Source organism: Saimiri boliviensis, chromosome 3, assembly GCF_048565385.1.
Source record: "Saimiri boliviensis isolate mSaiBol1 chromosome 3, mSaiBol1.pri, whole genome shotgun sequence".
NCBI classification, from domain to species: domain Eukaryota; kingdom Metazoa; phylum Chordata; class Mammalia; order Primates; family Cebidae; genus Saimiri; species Saimiri boliviensis.
This window is the reverse complement of record NC_133451.1, coordinates 8517250-8533139: the sequence shown is the minus strand read 5'-3', so window position 1 is coordinate 8533139 and position 15890 is coordinate 8517250. Positions and strand designations below refer to the sequence as shown.

The 15890-nt window shown below is 45.5% G+C and overlaps 1 protein-coding gene across 4 annotated transcripts in view; it reads left to right on the top strand.

Annotated features, from left to right (window-relative positions):
- ZBTB49 (zinc finger and BTB domain containing 49) overlaps window positions 1–14616 on the top strand; it is a 31621-nt gene extending 17005 nt beyond the window's left edge. For all 4 annotated transcript variants that reach the window (XM_074395886.1, XM_003934674.3, XM_074395884.1 and 1 more), the window contains 4 exons: window positions 6458–6531; window positions 8380–8462; window positions 8553–8714; window positions 13808–14616. In XM_074395886.1, the coding sequence (XP_074251987.1) occupies window positions 6458–6531; window positions 8380–8462; window positions 8553–8714; window positions 13808–14484 (996 nt within the window). In that variant the 3' untranslated portion in view covers window positions 14485–14616. The remainder of the gene's footprint in view (window positions 1–6457; window positions 6532–8379; window positions 8463–8552; window positions 8715–13807) is intronic.
- The last annotated feature ends 1274 nt before the right edge of the window (window positions 14617–15890 follow it).

The following is a 15890-nucleotide window of genomic DNA, read 5'->3' as shown; positions in this document are numbered from 1 at the left end:
CATCTCCTTATTCTTGTTGGAACTGTAGATTGTAGGATGTTGGAAAAAAGATGAAACAAGTTTTGTTTCCTGTTTTGACTGCTGCCTTCTGACCTTTTAAGGTCATTTGGACACGTAGTCCTTTACTCCTTCAGGAAGCATTTGTTATACCCTCCCATGGGCCAGATACTGTGCTGGGCATGGGACACAAAGAAGCCTCGAGACCTAATGTTTTATAGAAAATGGCTTGTGGGAACCTACCTTCCCTCTGAAACAGAAAGTAACTATTCACCGCCGTGTGCGGCGCCCGGGCTTCCAGAGGTCAATCAGACAGAAGCTGCTCCAGGGCGTGAGTGCGCAGCTTCAGGGCACAGTCACTGGCACGACTGTCTCACACAGAGCATGGTAGATCCTGTGGCCGCCGCATGCTTCGGGAGCTGAGATACAGGCCCCGCAGAGCCTGGAAATGGCAGGCACCGTGTTTTCTGGCATTCCCCCGAGAGCTGGCTCTTCCGGTTTTTATCTTCCTCTGTCGAGGGTGTCAGTTGCTTTTCTCACACACCCAAACCTGCCACCTTAATGACTCTTCACCCTCCCAGTCTTTGACCCTCTGCCTGCTGGGATTCACCAAGGCCTTGTGTCTGCCTTCTCGTACTGGGTTGGGTTGTATCCCCCTGGGCGGTTAGTTTTTCTGGGTTGGGCCTGGGGCTGTGTCTTCTTTCCCATCCAGGAGAACACGCAGCAGCCAGCAGGTGCTCAGGAAGGATTTGATGAGCTGCGCTGAGTGCCCATCAGTCCAGCTGCCATTCTTGATGAGCCACCCCCACCCCCATTCTTGCCCGTCTGGCCTGGGGTTCAGAGCTCAGCCTCTGGGGCTGGATAGTCTAGAATTGAGCTCTGCCTCTGTCTGGGCTTAACTACACTGTGACTTTTGGCAAGCTCACCTTTTGGCCCTTCAGTTTCCTTACCTGTGAAACACTAATAACAAGATTACTTAACCCCACAGAGTGTGAGGAGTAATGAGTTAATAAGGGCAAGTCTTCAGAGCAGTCCCTGGCACCCAGTAAGCCCTCAGGAAACACCAGCATTCTCTGCCTGTTGCCATCCACTTCTGTCCTGTCTGTCCTCACGACCCTCAGATGCCGGTCTTTCTGAGGCACCTCCCTGCCCCCACCATTTTCATCTCAGCAGTTTTAGTTTGATGGGAAAAGCGTGAGACTCGGATTAATAACCATTAATGATTAGCAGTTCCAACTTCTCTGGGCCTTATTTTTCTAATTTTTAAAATAGGGATAATACTACGTCATGGAACTGTTGGGAAGATGAAATGAAAAACTAGGGCTGAAAGCCTTTTATACATTTAAATTATAATGAGAGCAGAAGTTCTATGATTTTCACGCCTTCTCTGACTCTACATTGCCGACCCTATAGATTAAAGCCCAACGTTCAGGCGGGCTGCAGTCCGCCTCCACTCCTCTCTCCTGGCACAGATGCTTGGTGCTCACATCAGAGATTCTGATTCTGTGATTTGGAGTGGGGCTCAGGTATTGGTATTTTTAAAAATTCAGCAATTTTGATGTGCAGCCAAGGTTGAGAACCACTACTACTGTAGCCCTTGACCTGTACTTTACTCTCTTAAATCCTACCACGAGTAGCCCTTGCTTGATCCAGAAATCCTTCCCTTCTATATTTGTCTGTGTACTTTTGTTAGGTTTCTATGACTGTAGAGTGATATGTAGTGATGGTATTCAGATGTATATTACTGCTTTATTTTCATAGTAAAGTATGGATTTTGCTGAACAAGGAACTGTTTTAATGTTTGTTGCAAGCCTACAGTGTCTATGTGCTGTCCATGAGCTCTGCCACGTGCTGGGAGGAGGGGGACAAAAATGGCCATGGCCTCCAGGAGATTGGTTTTTTTTTTAGACAGAATCTCACCCTGTCATCCAGGTTGGAGTGCAGTGGTGCGATTGTGGCTCACTGCATCCTCTGTCTCCTGGGTTCAAGCGATTCTTCTGCCTCAGCCTCTTGAGTAGCACAGATTACAGGCATGCACCACCATGCCCAACTAATTTTTGTATTTTTAGTAGAGACAGGGTTTCACCACATTGGCCAGGCTGGCCTTGAACTAGTGACCTCGTGATTCGCCCACCTCGGTTCCCAAAGTGCTGGGATTACAGGCATGAGCCACTGTGCCCAACCCAGGTGCTTATTGTTTAGAGGAAGAAACAGACATGTAAGTGATCAAGTACAGTGAAATGTTGGAAATGCTGACAGGTATCTATAGGAACAATGTGGGCAAAGAAAAGATAGTAGTCCTTTCTACTTGAAAGGTGTGTTTGGGACAGCATGAGGGCATGAAGTGCTTGAGAGATTGCTTAGGTGGGCCCTGCAGACAAGCAGGCACTGGGCAAGCCTGTGTCCCTGGCATGCTGGAGCAAGAAAGTAGATTGCAAAGGGATGTGTAGTAGAGGATGCCTGCTCACCCATCCTCCACCATATACCTAAATTCTTTTCTTGTAATGAACTAGAATAAATGTTTGTGGTTATAGGGAATTGGATTGCTCCTGTATAAAAATATTTACAAATAAGAATCTCTCATCCTGCTTACTGATAATTTAGTATTTAGTGTGTTAGTCTTCTTTAAAAAGTTAACTGCAGCCCACATAATGAGAATGGCACACCAGCATAAGGAAGTTAGCATCATCTTAGAGGGACAACCAGAGCTGCATCTGACCATGAGACTGGACACTGTATATGTCCAGATCTCTGCAAGGAAGAGTCATGTCATACTTTAGAGTGTGACTGAGTCACACTCAGAGGGAAGTGTTTCCTCTGTGGCGTAGAACATGGACTGTTTGGAGGGCATTGGAGAGAAACCAAAAGAGTGACAAGTTTTGAGCGCTTGTCATGTGAGAAACGGGAAAGAAAATGAGGCGTAATGCGCTGTCCTTTGGGAGAGGAGTAGGATTGTTTTTGTTCCCCCAAGCAGGTAGAAAAAGAAACACTGGGCAACTGGTACAGAGATGGGTTTTGAGAGGCACTACTCTCCCAGCAGCGCTGTCTGGCCAGCTGTCTGCTGAAGTCCGGGGGTGTTAGTGCCTTCTGCAGGATTACTGTATGGGAGGCATTTCCAGGGTGCTGATGTGGACTCATGCCAGAGGTGACAATGTCACCCATCCATGGTTGAAACACAAAAATAAGGGCAATTAATGAGCTTTACCCAAGCTATTACATTTTCATCTCTAAGGTTATATTGCCCACACTTTTACTGTTAAGTGTCATTTTATCAAAAGGGTAATTATTATTTAAGTGATATCTCTGTGAATCCTTATATTTTTTTCTTTTTAATTTTATTGCCTCGTGAAATCCTAAAGTTTAGACCCTGAGCTAGCTAGACTTTTAAGATCTGGGATCCTGGCTGGGCACGGTGGCTCACACCTGTAATCCTAGCACTTTGGGAGGCCAAGGCAGGTGGATCACGAGGTCAGGAGTTCGAGACCAGCCTGACCAACATGGTGAAACCTCGTCTCTACTAAAAGTACAAAACCTCACCAGGTGTGGTGGCGTGGACCTGTAATCCCAGCTACCCAGGAGGCTGAGGCAGAAGAATCGCTTGAACTCGGGAGGTGGAGGTTGCAGTGAGCTGAGGTCATGCCACTGCACTCCAGCCTGGGTGACAGAGCAAGACTCCATCTCAAAAAAAAAAAAAGAAAAAAGAAAAGATTTGGGATCCCTTTTATCTCTAAATGATTACGATTCCTGACTTTTTAAAAATATAAACACTCAGCTACCGTTAAGAGTGTTCATGATTGGAAATAGATGATAGACGCTGGGTTTGTTCATGTTTAAATACTGAGGTTGAAGTACCTGTCAGAAGGAGTTTATTATAAAAATTGCTCGAGGCAGATGTTAATTCTTCTGTACAGCAGAGTTTTTCTGTTAAAAATTTTAACAACTCCATCTGAAGTTAAAATGGTATTAGAAAGGATCAGAGTTCCTTTACTGCTAATAACTTTAACATAGGTTTAACAGTTCAAACTTTGGAGTCACTAGGCAAACCTGAATTAGTGAATTCAATCCCAGTTTCATGACCCAAGACTGGTTCTTACCTCTAAGAGCCTCTGTTGACTTCTCTGTAAAACATGAATAATACTGCTTTACAAGACATTATGATGATTAAGTTAAATACTCTTTGCAGCAACTTAGCAAAGAGCTTCATTCATAGTAAGTTCTTAAGAAATGATAGCTATTATTATTATTATCACTTGCTAGAATTTTTGTGGACACAACTATAGATCATTTCTAAGACATGGTCTGTGCACCTAGGATATCTTTAGTACTAGAATATATCAAAAGTTTACAAAAAAAAAAAAAAAATTGACTAAAGCTCTAATAATCTGGGCCTGAGTTTGCTGTGTAATCTGGAGTAAATTATCTGAATGTATTACTGGATATTTTGCCTGGCTCATCCATTAGTTTTATAGAATCTGCTTTTATATTGTTCATCAGAAATATGCATTCCTTTATCAGAGAGAAAGATGATTTTCATTATCTATTTCTATTACAAAATAGGTAAAGAACATTTTTTTTCCTACCACTTAAAATATTAAATAGAAGATCATTTGAGTATATGTCTTTGGAAAACAAGTAATTGTTAAGCCATTTTTAAAAAGGAAAAATGCAGCATTGCTAAGAATTGACCCAGAATGCATTTCAGTCATAATACATAATTTACAAAGTAACTGAAAACAAGCGGGCTCTATTTTAACAGTTCAGCAGATGGTGCTATTCAGATTATTATATAACCGATCAGCTTTTCTGACATTTGCAAGTGACTAATTTAAAACACTGGTGTATTATTTTAACTCTCCCTTATGTGGCAGAGTTACTGTCATATTGAATATTCAGAACACACTATTTCATTCATAGAAACTTGTGTATCCTCAAGTTTTCCTCACGAGTAGAGGAGTTTAGATTCACACCAACCAGTATTAATTTCTGGCCCCACCATGTAACTGGGTCAACTACTTTATTCATCTGAATAGAATGGTAGTTGTACAGTTTATCTGAATACAGTGTTAGTTGTGTTATTATCTCAAGAAAATAGATGGTAATTTGATAATACATATAAAGGCCTTATTTGAAGTTCAGCAAGTGTATATTGCTGTTGATATTTGTTTTATTGTTATTAGTAGCCATTCTATTAAAAGCTGTACATTTTCCAAAGTTTTTCCAAACTCTTTCTCTTTGGTTACTGAAAATCTCAGTTTTTTCTAAGCCATATTTATCATATTCTTAAATGTAATGCCTAACTCTGTTTCCTAGCATTTGACAGACATGATGAATCTTCCATGTTATATAGTCCACAGATGGCATTTTTTGATACTTGGGAGTTCTGGTTTCCACTCACAAGTCGATATCAAACTCATCTTCAAACCTTAACCATGAATCTTCATCTTTGCATTTTATTTAAAATACAATTTGCAAATTCAAAAAATCACGTGTGTTAGTTGGCTAGTATTCATTCTTGGTTTTTGCTTATCTTGTGCATGATGCCAGCTCATTTTTACCACTGGGTATATTAGCTCATTTCAGTGCGTTTTCTTTTTTTTTTTTTTTTGCAACAGAACTCTATACAAAATTAAAATGGGGAAAAATAACAGGTTGAGACTATTAACTTAATTACAGCAATGAAAGATTTTCTAAATCCGAATTTGAAACATGAGCAAGTAGCTTTTTTAATATCTGAGGCATTTGCAGTTTTAATTTCCCTGAACTTTCAGTATTTAGGATTGATTTTCTATTGATAGTACATAGAAATCCGTCTGATGATCTCCGTTTTGGTGTTATTCTGGGCAAAGCCTTACTAGTTTCAGAAATTAGGAACACAGTGGCCCAGCACCTGAGAGGCTGCTGTGATCCTCCTGATTTGCACGTTTGTACAAAGGTAAAGATAAGAAACCTGTCAGAAAGAACCATATGTACTTGCCAGAGGAAGTACTTTTTAGATATCCGTTACCTTCTTTGTGAACAAAAGCATGTTTTTTAGAAAGAAACAACACTGAAATCAGGATGTATCATGCTTTTTTGTTTGTTTTAAATGACGTTTCAAATACATGGCCCAAATAAGATACATCAAGGCCTGCTTAAAGTACAGGCTTGACAGCCACCAAAGTAGCCTCCACAGGGTGCTATGTAAGAGGGAAGCACTGCATAGGACGTGCCTGAGCTAGGACATAGCCGAGGGCTCACGTGGAGGATGGAGTAGAGATGCAGGTCGGGTGCAGCCGGTGGCCAGGCACTCTGGCTGTTCTTGATCCCCTTGCACATGGCTTCTTTTGAGTTGTGTGTATCTCATCTTCTGGAAGTTGGATTGAAACCTGGCTAAATGTGTCAGTTTTCCTTTTGAATGTATATAATTTAAAAAACAAAAAACTTTCATTATTGGTGTGTTTTTCTTTTCCTCTTTTTGCAGGCAGGTAACTTACAGACTCACTTACGACGACACTCTGGTGATAAGCCATACATCTGCGAGATCTGTGGAAAGAGGTCAGTGCTGGTCGTGTTCTTCTGTTTGGAAGGGAGCATGATGCGTCTGTGTCTTTGGCAGTCAGTGTCCTTCAAAGTGGTGGCTCACAGATGAGCCACATGTGGGCTCATTCTGCCACTGCAGAAAACAGGTTAAATTCAAACCTCCTGGCTTTATACATGACACATAAGAGAATAATAAAAAGAAAAGTTAATTCAAAGAAAGAAAATCTAGGACAGGAGCCCCAAAGTGGAAATGGGGCTTTATGTGGAACAAAATTATTTTATACTAAAATTTTCATTCATTCTAAAAATGTCTCTGAAAATGTAATAGATTAATGCCCCCAAGGAGGTGACTGTCTACTAGGGGAAATAGGACTTGCCAGCTGAGTGACTAGATTTCAGGAGAGAAGGAGGTATTGGAAGGTGCCACAAGCCACGGGCCTCTAAGAGCTTGTGAGAGTTCCGACCCTGGGAGAAGGGAACTGAGTCTTTCTGGGTGGGTAGGATTTTGACCTGGGGAAAGAATCTGATTCTTGAGATGGAATAAAGTGTGTGGCAGTTGGAATTCTCTGCACTGTGGTGTAAATGAGGAGCTCCTCCCTGCTGTGTGTGCAGGTGGCACCCTCAGCCCTCCCTCCCACCCTTGGGCTGTATGTCAGTCAGGCCTCATACTCCGTCATCTGGTGGTTGTGCCAGAACAACAGGCATCAGCCGGGACTATACTAGTCACGAAGCTCTGTGCGCACCTTTGTTATGTAGCTTTTACGTTCATTTATTTAATCATTCATTGATTCAGCATTTTTTAGATACCTGCTGTATGCTAAGTGCTACATGGGACCATAAATATAAACAGAAAAGGCTGGGCGCAGTGGCTCACGCCTGTACTCACAGCACTTTGGAGGGCCGAGGCGGGCAGATCACCTGAGGTCAGGAGTTTGAGACCAGCCTGGCCAGTGTGGCAAAACCCCATCTCTACTAAAAATACAAAAATTGGCGGGCGTGGTAGCACACATCTGTAATCCCAGCTACCCAGGAGGCTGAGGCAGGAGAATCACTGGAACCCAGGAGGCAGAGGCTGCAGTGAGCCAAGATCGCACCACTGCACTCCAGCCCAGGCGACAGAGCAAGACTCTGTCTCAAAAACAAACAAACATGTAACTGATCACCTGCACAGAGCATCTGCTCAGTGAATACTGGTTCCCTTTCTTCATTTAGTTCCCTTGTTTTCAATGTTAGGACTGATAGGTGTAAGTCTCTGCTGTGGCTCAGAAAGACGAGAGCTTATTCTCTGAGGATATTCACAGTGGAGGGTGACGGCCATACATCTTGGTCCCTGAGACTCTGAGCTCCTGTTTGCATTTTATTTTATAGTGAAAAGAGCCAGGGTTGCACCTGGCTAGACCAGGGCAGAACTCACTCCGGGCTCTCTCAAAGTCATCCTCCTTGGGTTGGCAGCACCCAGCTAGGGTCTCTCCCATGAGACCCCAGGAACCTTGGCAGAACGGCAAGGGTAGAAGGGGCGCTTGACTGAACTGTGAGACTCCTTTCTTACTCTCTTTATAGCCCCTAAGGCAGTGATGCTAAACCATAGAGTATCTGGTCTTGCGCTCTATAAAACTGAGGAAGAAAGTATAATGAAATCAGGTAGAAAAAAATGTTTTAAAAACAAGACACTTGCATCATGTTCTGCTTTCCTTAAAAAAAGAAAGGATTTTTTCAGTGCACATTTCAGGTGAAACCAGTCCAGTTCAGATTCCATTCTGAACAGTGTCAGGAGCAGATATCTCCTCCATCAGTGAGCTACAGTTATAAAGGCCCACAGTAATGTAGAAAGGCTCTTAATTGAATTTTTAAATTACATTCTAGGTTTGCAGCCTCTGGCGACGTCCAGCGTCACATTATTATTCACTCAGGAGAAAAACCACACTTGTGTGACATCTGTGGTCGAGGTACAGCTGAGTGTTTTCCTATTTTTCTTGAAGATTTCTGATTAAAATGTTCTCTGTCCTTCAGCTTAACACCTGTTATGGTCTCTCTAGGGTTTAGTAACTTCAGTAATTTGAAGGAGCACAAAAAGACACACACGGCTGATAAAGTCTTCACCTGTGATGAGTGTGGAAAGTCTTTTAATATGCAAAGGAAGTTAGTAAAGCACAGAATTCGGCACACGGGGGAGCGGCCTTACAGCTGCTCTGCCTGCGGTGAGTTTGGGTTTCCGGCTGTCCCCTAGTCATCCGTGTGTGGGAAGGGCTTTGCTCCCCAGCCCTCATTAGCTGATTGCATGTCTGGGATGAGCCCTTTGTTTTCTCTGAGGTGAAATGGAAGTAGTACTGTTTACTGCCTCACGTGATCTCTCGTTCGTTCCTTCACTTGTATGTCAGGCATTTGCTGCTTGTCTTTGAGGTATTAGGAACTGTCCTAAATGCTCCCAATATAAAGGTGACTAAGACAGAGTCCCAGGTGCCAAGGGTCTATGGTCCAGATGGGAAGAGGGAGGGTGGCTGGGAGAGTCGGGGGGGAGCAGAACGTGCAGCTGCACATGAAGAGAGCGGCCCAGGGCTGCAGAAGGGGGGTCCCACCAGAGCATTAGGAGCACATGCTGGGGTCAGGGTGGGCTTCTTTAGACCCCAAACTTACAGAGCAGAGGTCATTCTTGTGAGCACTTGATGCTTTGTTCTGAGCATCCAGGAAGGAGAGTGGAAAGCTGGCAGCCCGTGGTTTCAGGCACCTGACTGCTCCGATGAGGATGTGGAGACTCGGTCAGGTAATGCATGACCCATGATGACAGTGCTGGAGCCAGGATCCCTACACACATGGCCGCTAAAGAGGGGGTGTGTGTACCCATCACAAGTAGTTGAGGTGCTTGTTGAGTCATGGGCAAAAATATGAGTGACAGCAACTTTATGATGATGTGTTTAGACCAAATAAGGACCAGCACAGAGTCCAGCTTAGGGAGCCTGGATTCAAGGCACCATTCCAAGGGACTCATTCTGATTGTAGCTGGAATCTGAAACCGGCAGGATTTCTCCACATAACCAGAGGAAACCTGGTTTCTGTCCCTCCATTTAAATTGTACACAGATCTTCTGGATACAGATTTAGGCAACTCTATGACCATTCTGATGACTCTTAGAAAGTGAGATTTCATCACTTTAAATCACTAACGTAGGAGCCTACCATGGTGGTGTGTGCCTGTAATCCTGGGTACTGGGGACGTTGAAGCTGGAGGATCTCTCGAGCCCACGAGATCGAGGCTGCAGTGAGCCGAGGTCACACCACTGCCTGGGTGACAGAGTGAGACCTTCATCTCAAAGAATCAGTAATGTAGTCTCAAATCACTAATTTAAAATATCAGTTCTAAATAATTATCGAAGCTGTGAACTTGATTTAAAGGTAAATTTTCTCCTCCCTCCCCAGCTAGGCCTTGCTGCTGCTCAGACCCTGCAGTGGAGGGAGCAGAGTAGCCCCTTCTGTCCTCTCCGCCCCGCTTAGGGTTATACCCTTTGCCTGCCTCACTAACTCGTTTCCCACCCTGACAAGGTCAGCTTTGGGGGACTAAGGGAGAGCCGAAGAGAGCAAGAATGTTATGTGACAGGGTCAATTTTTTAACAGCTTTGAGACAATAGTCCCATACCATAAAATTTGCCAATTTCAAGTGAACAATTCAGTGAGTTTTGGTAGTTTGACAAAGTTGTACAACTCTCACCGTGGTCTAATTTTAGAACATTTTCATCACCCCAGAAGGAAGCCCTATACCCAGTAGCAACCCCACTCCCAGCCCTGGCCCCTGGCTGCCACTCCAAAGACAAGTTCTGTCTTTGTTACTACTTCTAGATGTTTCCTATGCATGGACTCATACAGCATGGGGTCTTTTGTAGTCGACTTCTTAGACTCAGCAAATCAGCTATAATATCCATGTACAAATGCTTGTGTGGGGGTGTGTTTCCATTTTCTTGGATCTATAGACAGATCGATGTTAAGAGGGCTTCACGTGCTGAGCGTTTCAGTGTTGAAAACTCACAGGCTTGCGCTCTCGCTGTCTCATGCGCGCCTGGGCTTCATGGCTCTTCTCAAGTCTCCTTCCCTCTCATCTCCCAGCGTTTCACTGCACTTTCCAAGAGGCAGGCATGCACGCGGCCATGTGTGTTCCTTGAGCTGGCCTCTTTCTTGGCTCCCTGGGTTTATTAGCCACTTACTATAGGGAGGGTTTGCTGGGCTTTCACTGCCCTTCAGGCATCCTCCCCGGCTGATTCAGAGCAGCTCCAACATGCCTCTTGTCCAGTGGGTGGCAGCACTCAGGCCTGATTCAGGGGCCTGCAGGCCCACAGCAGTGTGGCATCTACCTGCCTGTCCCCCACTAGACCTACTGTGCAGGAGGTGGACGCTGTTCCTCTGCGCCCTCCTCACACCAGGAAACAGGTGGAGCCAAGCTTCTCTCTACCTGAGAGATGAAAGAGAGACAACCCCCTTTTCCCCTTTCTTGGTGGGAATTCTATCACGACTAAAAATTCTACATATTAAGGATGCTAAAAGTGGTTGTCCCATCTTGTTCAGTAATTTATTGAGAATTTATCATGAAGAAACAACGTAAAGAAAGATAAAAATGGCCAGGCGCGGTGGCTCAAGCCTGTAATCCCAGCACTTTGGGAGGCCAAGGCGGGCGGATCACGAGGTCAAGAGATCGAGACCATCCTGGTCAACATGGTGAAACCCCATCTCAATTAAAAAAAATACAAAAAATTAGCTGGGCATGGAGGAGTGTGCCTGTAATCCCAGCCACTCGGGAGGCTGAGGCAAGAGAATTGCCTGAACCCAGGAGGCGGAGGTTGCGGTGAGCCGAGATCGCGCCATTGCACTCCAGCCTGGGTAACGAGCGAAACTCTGTCTCAAAAAAAAAAAAAAAAAAGATAAAAACTTTGCTTGGCATGGCATGGTAGCTGACGCCTGTAATTCCAGCACTTTGGGAGGTCAGGGTGGGCAGATCCCACCTAAGGTCAGGAGTTTTAGACCAGCCTGGCCAACATGGTGAAACCCTGTTTCTACCAAAAATACAAAAATTAGCCAGGCATGGTGGTGTGTGCCTGTTGTCCCAGCTACTCAGGAGGCTGAGGCACAAGAATTACTTGAACTTGGGAGATGGAGGTTGCAGTGAGCCAAGATCATGCCACTGTACTCCAGCCTGGGCGACAGAGACTCCATCTCAAAAAAGAAAAGAAAGAAACCTTATGTTAGAGCAGCAGACAGTTGGAAGCAGCCAGCACATGCAGCAGTGAAGCTTCTAATTCACAGAACACCGCAGGTCTGAGTAACGTGTGTGCTGTAAGGACAACACGAGGACTAACTGTGCTTTCACTCTAGTGTGAAGGAGCCCGAGCCTGACGCGGTGGGCAGAACACAGACGTGAAAGCACAAAGGCAAAGGTCACTGTGATATGTTGCTGCAGTGTTCTGGTTTTTTAAATCTTTTTGAGACGGGTTCTTTGCTACTCATGCTGGAGTGCAGTCATTGGTGCCATCACGGCTCACTGCAGCCAGGCGATCCTCCCGCCTCAGCCTTCTGAGTACTGGGATGACAGACATGCACCACCACACTCAGCTAACTTTTATTTTATATTTTGTAGAGATGAGGTCCCACTATGTTGCCCAGGCTGGTCTTGATCTCCTGAGCTCAAGCAGATCCCCCGCCTCAGCCTCCCGAAGTGCTGGAACTAGAGGTGTGAGCCACCTCACCTGGCCTACAGTCATTTTTATATGGAAAATGTGCCCAAAGTTGAGTGCATGTAAGCTCACATCCAGTTGGATTATTCAAGGACTTTAAAAAACATACCCCGCCCATTGCTTGACTGGAGCTAGGTAGCTGAGAATTGACATGTAAAGTGAAAAGTTCCAAATATTTATCCATGTAAGTTGTGCGGCACATTCTTGGCTACTCTGTGGCCTTTGTAAGGTTATGTGCTGAGTTACTTCTCATCTTACCTTTTCCAGTGGTGGAGCTAGATCCCTTCCCTTTCACATTCACAGAGAAAGGAAATAGATCCTGGAGAGGAATGCATAAAATTTTGTTAAAAGCTGAATACAGGGCCAGGCGCCTTGGCTCATGCCTGTAACCCCAGCACTTTGGGATGCTGAGGTGGGTGGATCACTTAAGGCCCAGGAGTTCAAGACCAGCCAGGCCAACATGGCAAAACCTCATCTCTACAGAAAATACAAAAATTAGCCTGGTGTGTTGGTGCATGCTTGTAATCCCAGCTATTCGAGAGGCTATGACATGAGAATTGCTTAAACCCAGAAGTGGAGGTTGCTGTGAGCTAGAGCACCACTGCGCTCTAGCCTGGGCGACAGAGCAAGACTCTGTCTCAAAAACAACAACAAAAACAAAAGCTGAATACAGGCTGGGTGTGGTGGCTCATGCCTGTAATCCCAGCTCTTTGGGAGGCTGAGGTGGGCAGATCATTTGAGGTCAGGAGTTCAAGACCAGCATGACCAACATGGTAAAACCGCATTTCTACTAAAAATATTAATATAAAAATTAGCCAGACAGGGTGTCAGGCATCTGTAATCCCAACAACTCAGGAGGCTGAGGCAGGAGACTTGCTTGAACCTCAGAGACAGAGGTTGCAGTGAGCCAAGACCATACCACTGCACTCCAGCCTGGGTGAAAGAGTGAGACTCTGTCTCAAAAAAAAAAAAAAAAAAAAGCAAAAACAACAACAAAAAAAAAACACCCGAATACACAGACACCTTTAGAAAAGATGTTTCTAAATTATAGATTGGCTGTGTTAGATTTAGGAACATGTCGGTGAAACTGATGAGGAGAGCTGTGGTTTCTCAGCATGGGCTTGGCAGGTGCCCAGGGTACCCATGTGCAGGGATACTTGGTGAGAATCAAAGTCTCACACTGAGACACTCAAAACCCAAAGGCTGTTCATTAGAGGGGTCCACAGCTGGAGAAGCACCTCCCACAGGAATGGAAAGCCTTCCAGAGTGAGCAGGAGCTGTGAGGTGACTCCCTCTCCTCAGATCAGGGTTGTTCAGTGTCTTAGGAGGGAGGGGAGAATCCTTCCAGAATGGCTACTGTAAAAACATCTTTTTCCAGCCTGGGCATCATAGCAAGACCCTATCTCTGCCAAATGTATATATATATTAGCCAAGTGTGGTGTCATGTGCCTGTAGTCCCAGCTACTTGAGAGGCTGAGGAAGGAGGATTGTTTGAGGCTAGGAGCTCAAGACCAGCCTGGGCCACATAGTGAGACCCTGTTTAAGTAAATAAATAAATAAATGTTTTTCCTTTTCCAGGGAAGTGTTTTGGGGGATCAGGCGACCTCCGCAGGCATGTCCGCACTCACACTGGGGAGAAGCCGTACACGTGTGAGATCTGTAACAAGTGCTTCACCCGCTCCGCAGTGCTCCGGAGGCACAAGAAGATGCACTGCAAAGCTGGGGACGAGAGCCCAGACGTGCTGGAGGAGTTCAGCCAAGCCATCGAGACCTCTGACCTCGAGAAGTCTCAGAGCTCAGACTCCTTCTCCCAAGACACATCCGTAACGCTGATGCCGGTGTCGGTGAAACTCCCCATCCACTCAGGGGAAGACGCTGTGGCAGAATTTGATAGCCACTCTGGCGGCTCCTATTGCAAGTTACGGTCCATGATCCAACCTCATGGAGTTAGTGACCAGGAGAAGCTGACTTTGGATCCTGGTAAACTTGCCAAGCCACAGATGCCGCAGGCACAGCCTCAGGCATATGCTTACTCGGATGTGGACTCCTCAGCCGGTGGTGAGCCACTGCAGGCGGATGGCATGGCCATGATCCGCTCCTCTCTGGCTGCTTTGGACAACCACTGCGGTGACCCCCTGGGCAGTCGAGCATCTTCCACCACTTACAGGAACTCAGAGGGTCAGTTTTTCTCCAGCATGACCCTCTGGGGGCTAGCGATGAAGACACTGCAGAATGAAAATGAGTTAGACCAGTGATGGACTGCACTTCTCCACAGTGGAGGCTTGTTCTCAGTTTGGCAGGCTGCTATCAAGCCTGCAGGAGGGCCAGACCCAGTGGCTCACGCCTGTGTTCCCAGCACTTTGGGAGGCCAAGCAGGTGGATTACAAGGTCAAGAGATCGAGACCATCCTGGCCAATATGGTGAAACCCTGTCTCTACTGAAAATAGAAAAATCAGCTGGGCATGGTGGCGCATGCCTGTAGTTTCAGCTACTCAGGAGGCTGAGGCAGGAGAAACGTTTGAACCTGGTAGGCAGAGGTTACAGTGAGCCGAGATCGCGCCACTGCACTCCAGCCTGGTGACAGAGCGAGACTCCATCTTAAAAAAAAAAAGACTGCAGGAGAACCCAGTTTCCCCATGACTGTTCCTTCTAACTAGCCAGAGAAGAACTAGGTTCCCTCCTGGTGAAGGCTCATAATCTGAAGCATTTTGAGCTGGGGGTCTGGGGAGGAGAGCCTCCTGGTTCATCATGAGGCAGCTGCGGGAGGGAGTGCTAACGTCACTGAAGCCAAAGGCTTGATGCTGTCTCAGCAGCTTCAGCTCGAGGGAGAGTGCGTGTGTCAGCTACTGTACATGTTGGTCATGTTAAAGGAATTAGATATGTATAATGTTACAAATATTTTTGCATTTTTACAAGATTGAAATTTGTAGCATTTTATACTAAGTATTCACACAGAATTTATTTGTATATGAAACTCATACCATAATTTAATTTGAATAAATGAAGTTTTTCTATATATTTCCTCTAGCATTTTTATTAATCTAAAGACTGTAGGAGTATAAAAATAAATAGCAGCGAGGACTCACCCTGCAAGGATAAGGGCCACATCTGCCAGTCTGCCCTCCTGGTACAGCAGGTTTCTGAGTGGTCAGAACAGCCTGACTCCTGGCTGCCACTCACCCTCTCAGGATCTTCTCTGGGGTTTCTTTTTTACAGTACGAGAGGAACATCTTCCAGCATTTTTACAAGGCTTGACTGTTACGATTATCTACCTGAAAATACCTGCCCAGGGCCCGGCCCTTGAACAGGCTTTCTAAATATGTACTTCCCCTTCCCAGTGGGCTTGACGGTCTTTGCAAAAAGATGTGTTCATGGCACTGTCGCTAGAATATAAAGGTGAGTTTGTGGAGGGAAAGAGGTGGCAACTTTGTGGCACGTCACAGGCTATCTGCTTATAGCACTGCCTGCACAGAGGACTGTGTTGAGAGCACCCTTGACTACTCATGAACAGCTCTAACTCGGAAGTACAAGGTACCCAGCGAGAGACCAGTGAGGAGGTGAGGCCTTTCACAGAAGAACAGCACAGTTGCAGAGTAGGGTATCAGCCCTAAAGTCCATTTCAGGTGCATTTCCTGGCTTCCCAACCATCAGCTGCACTGTG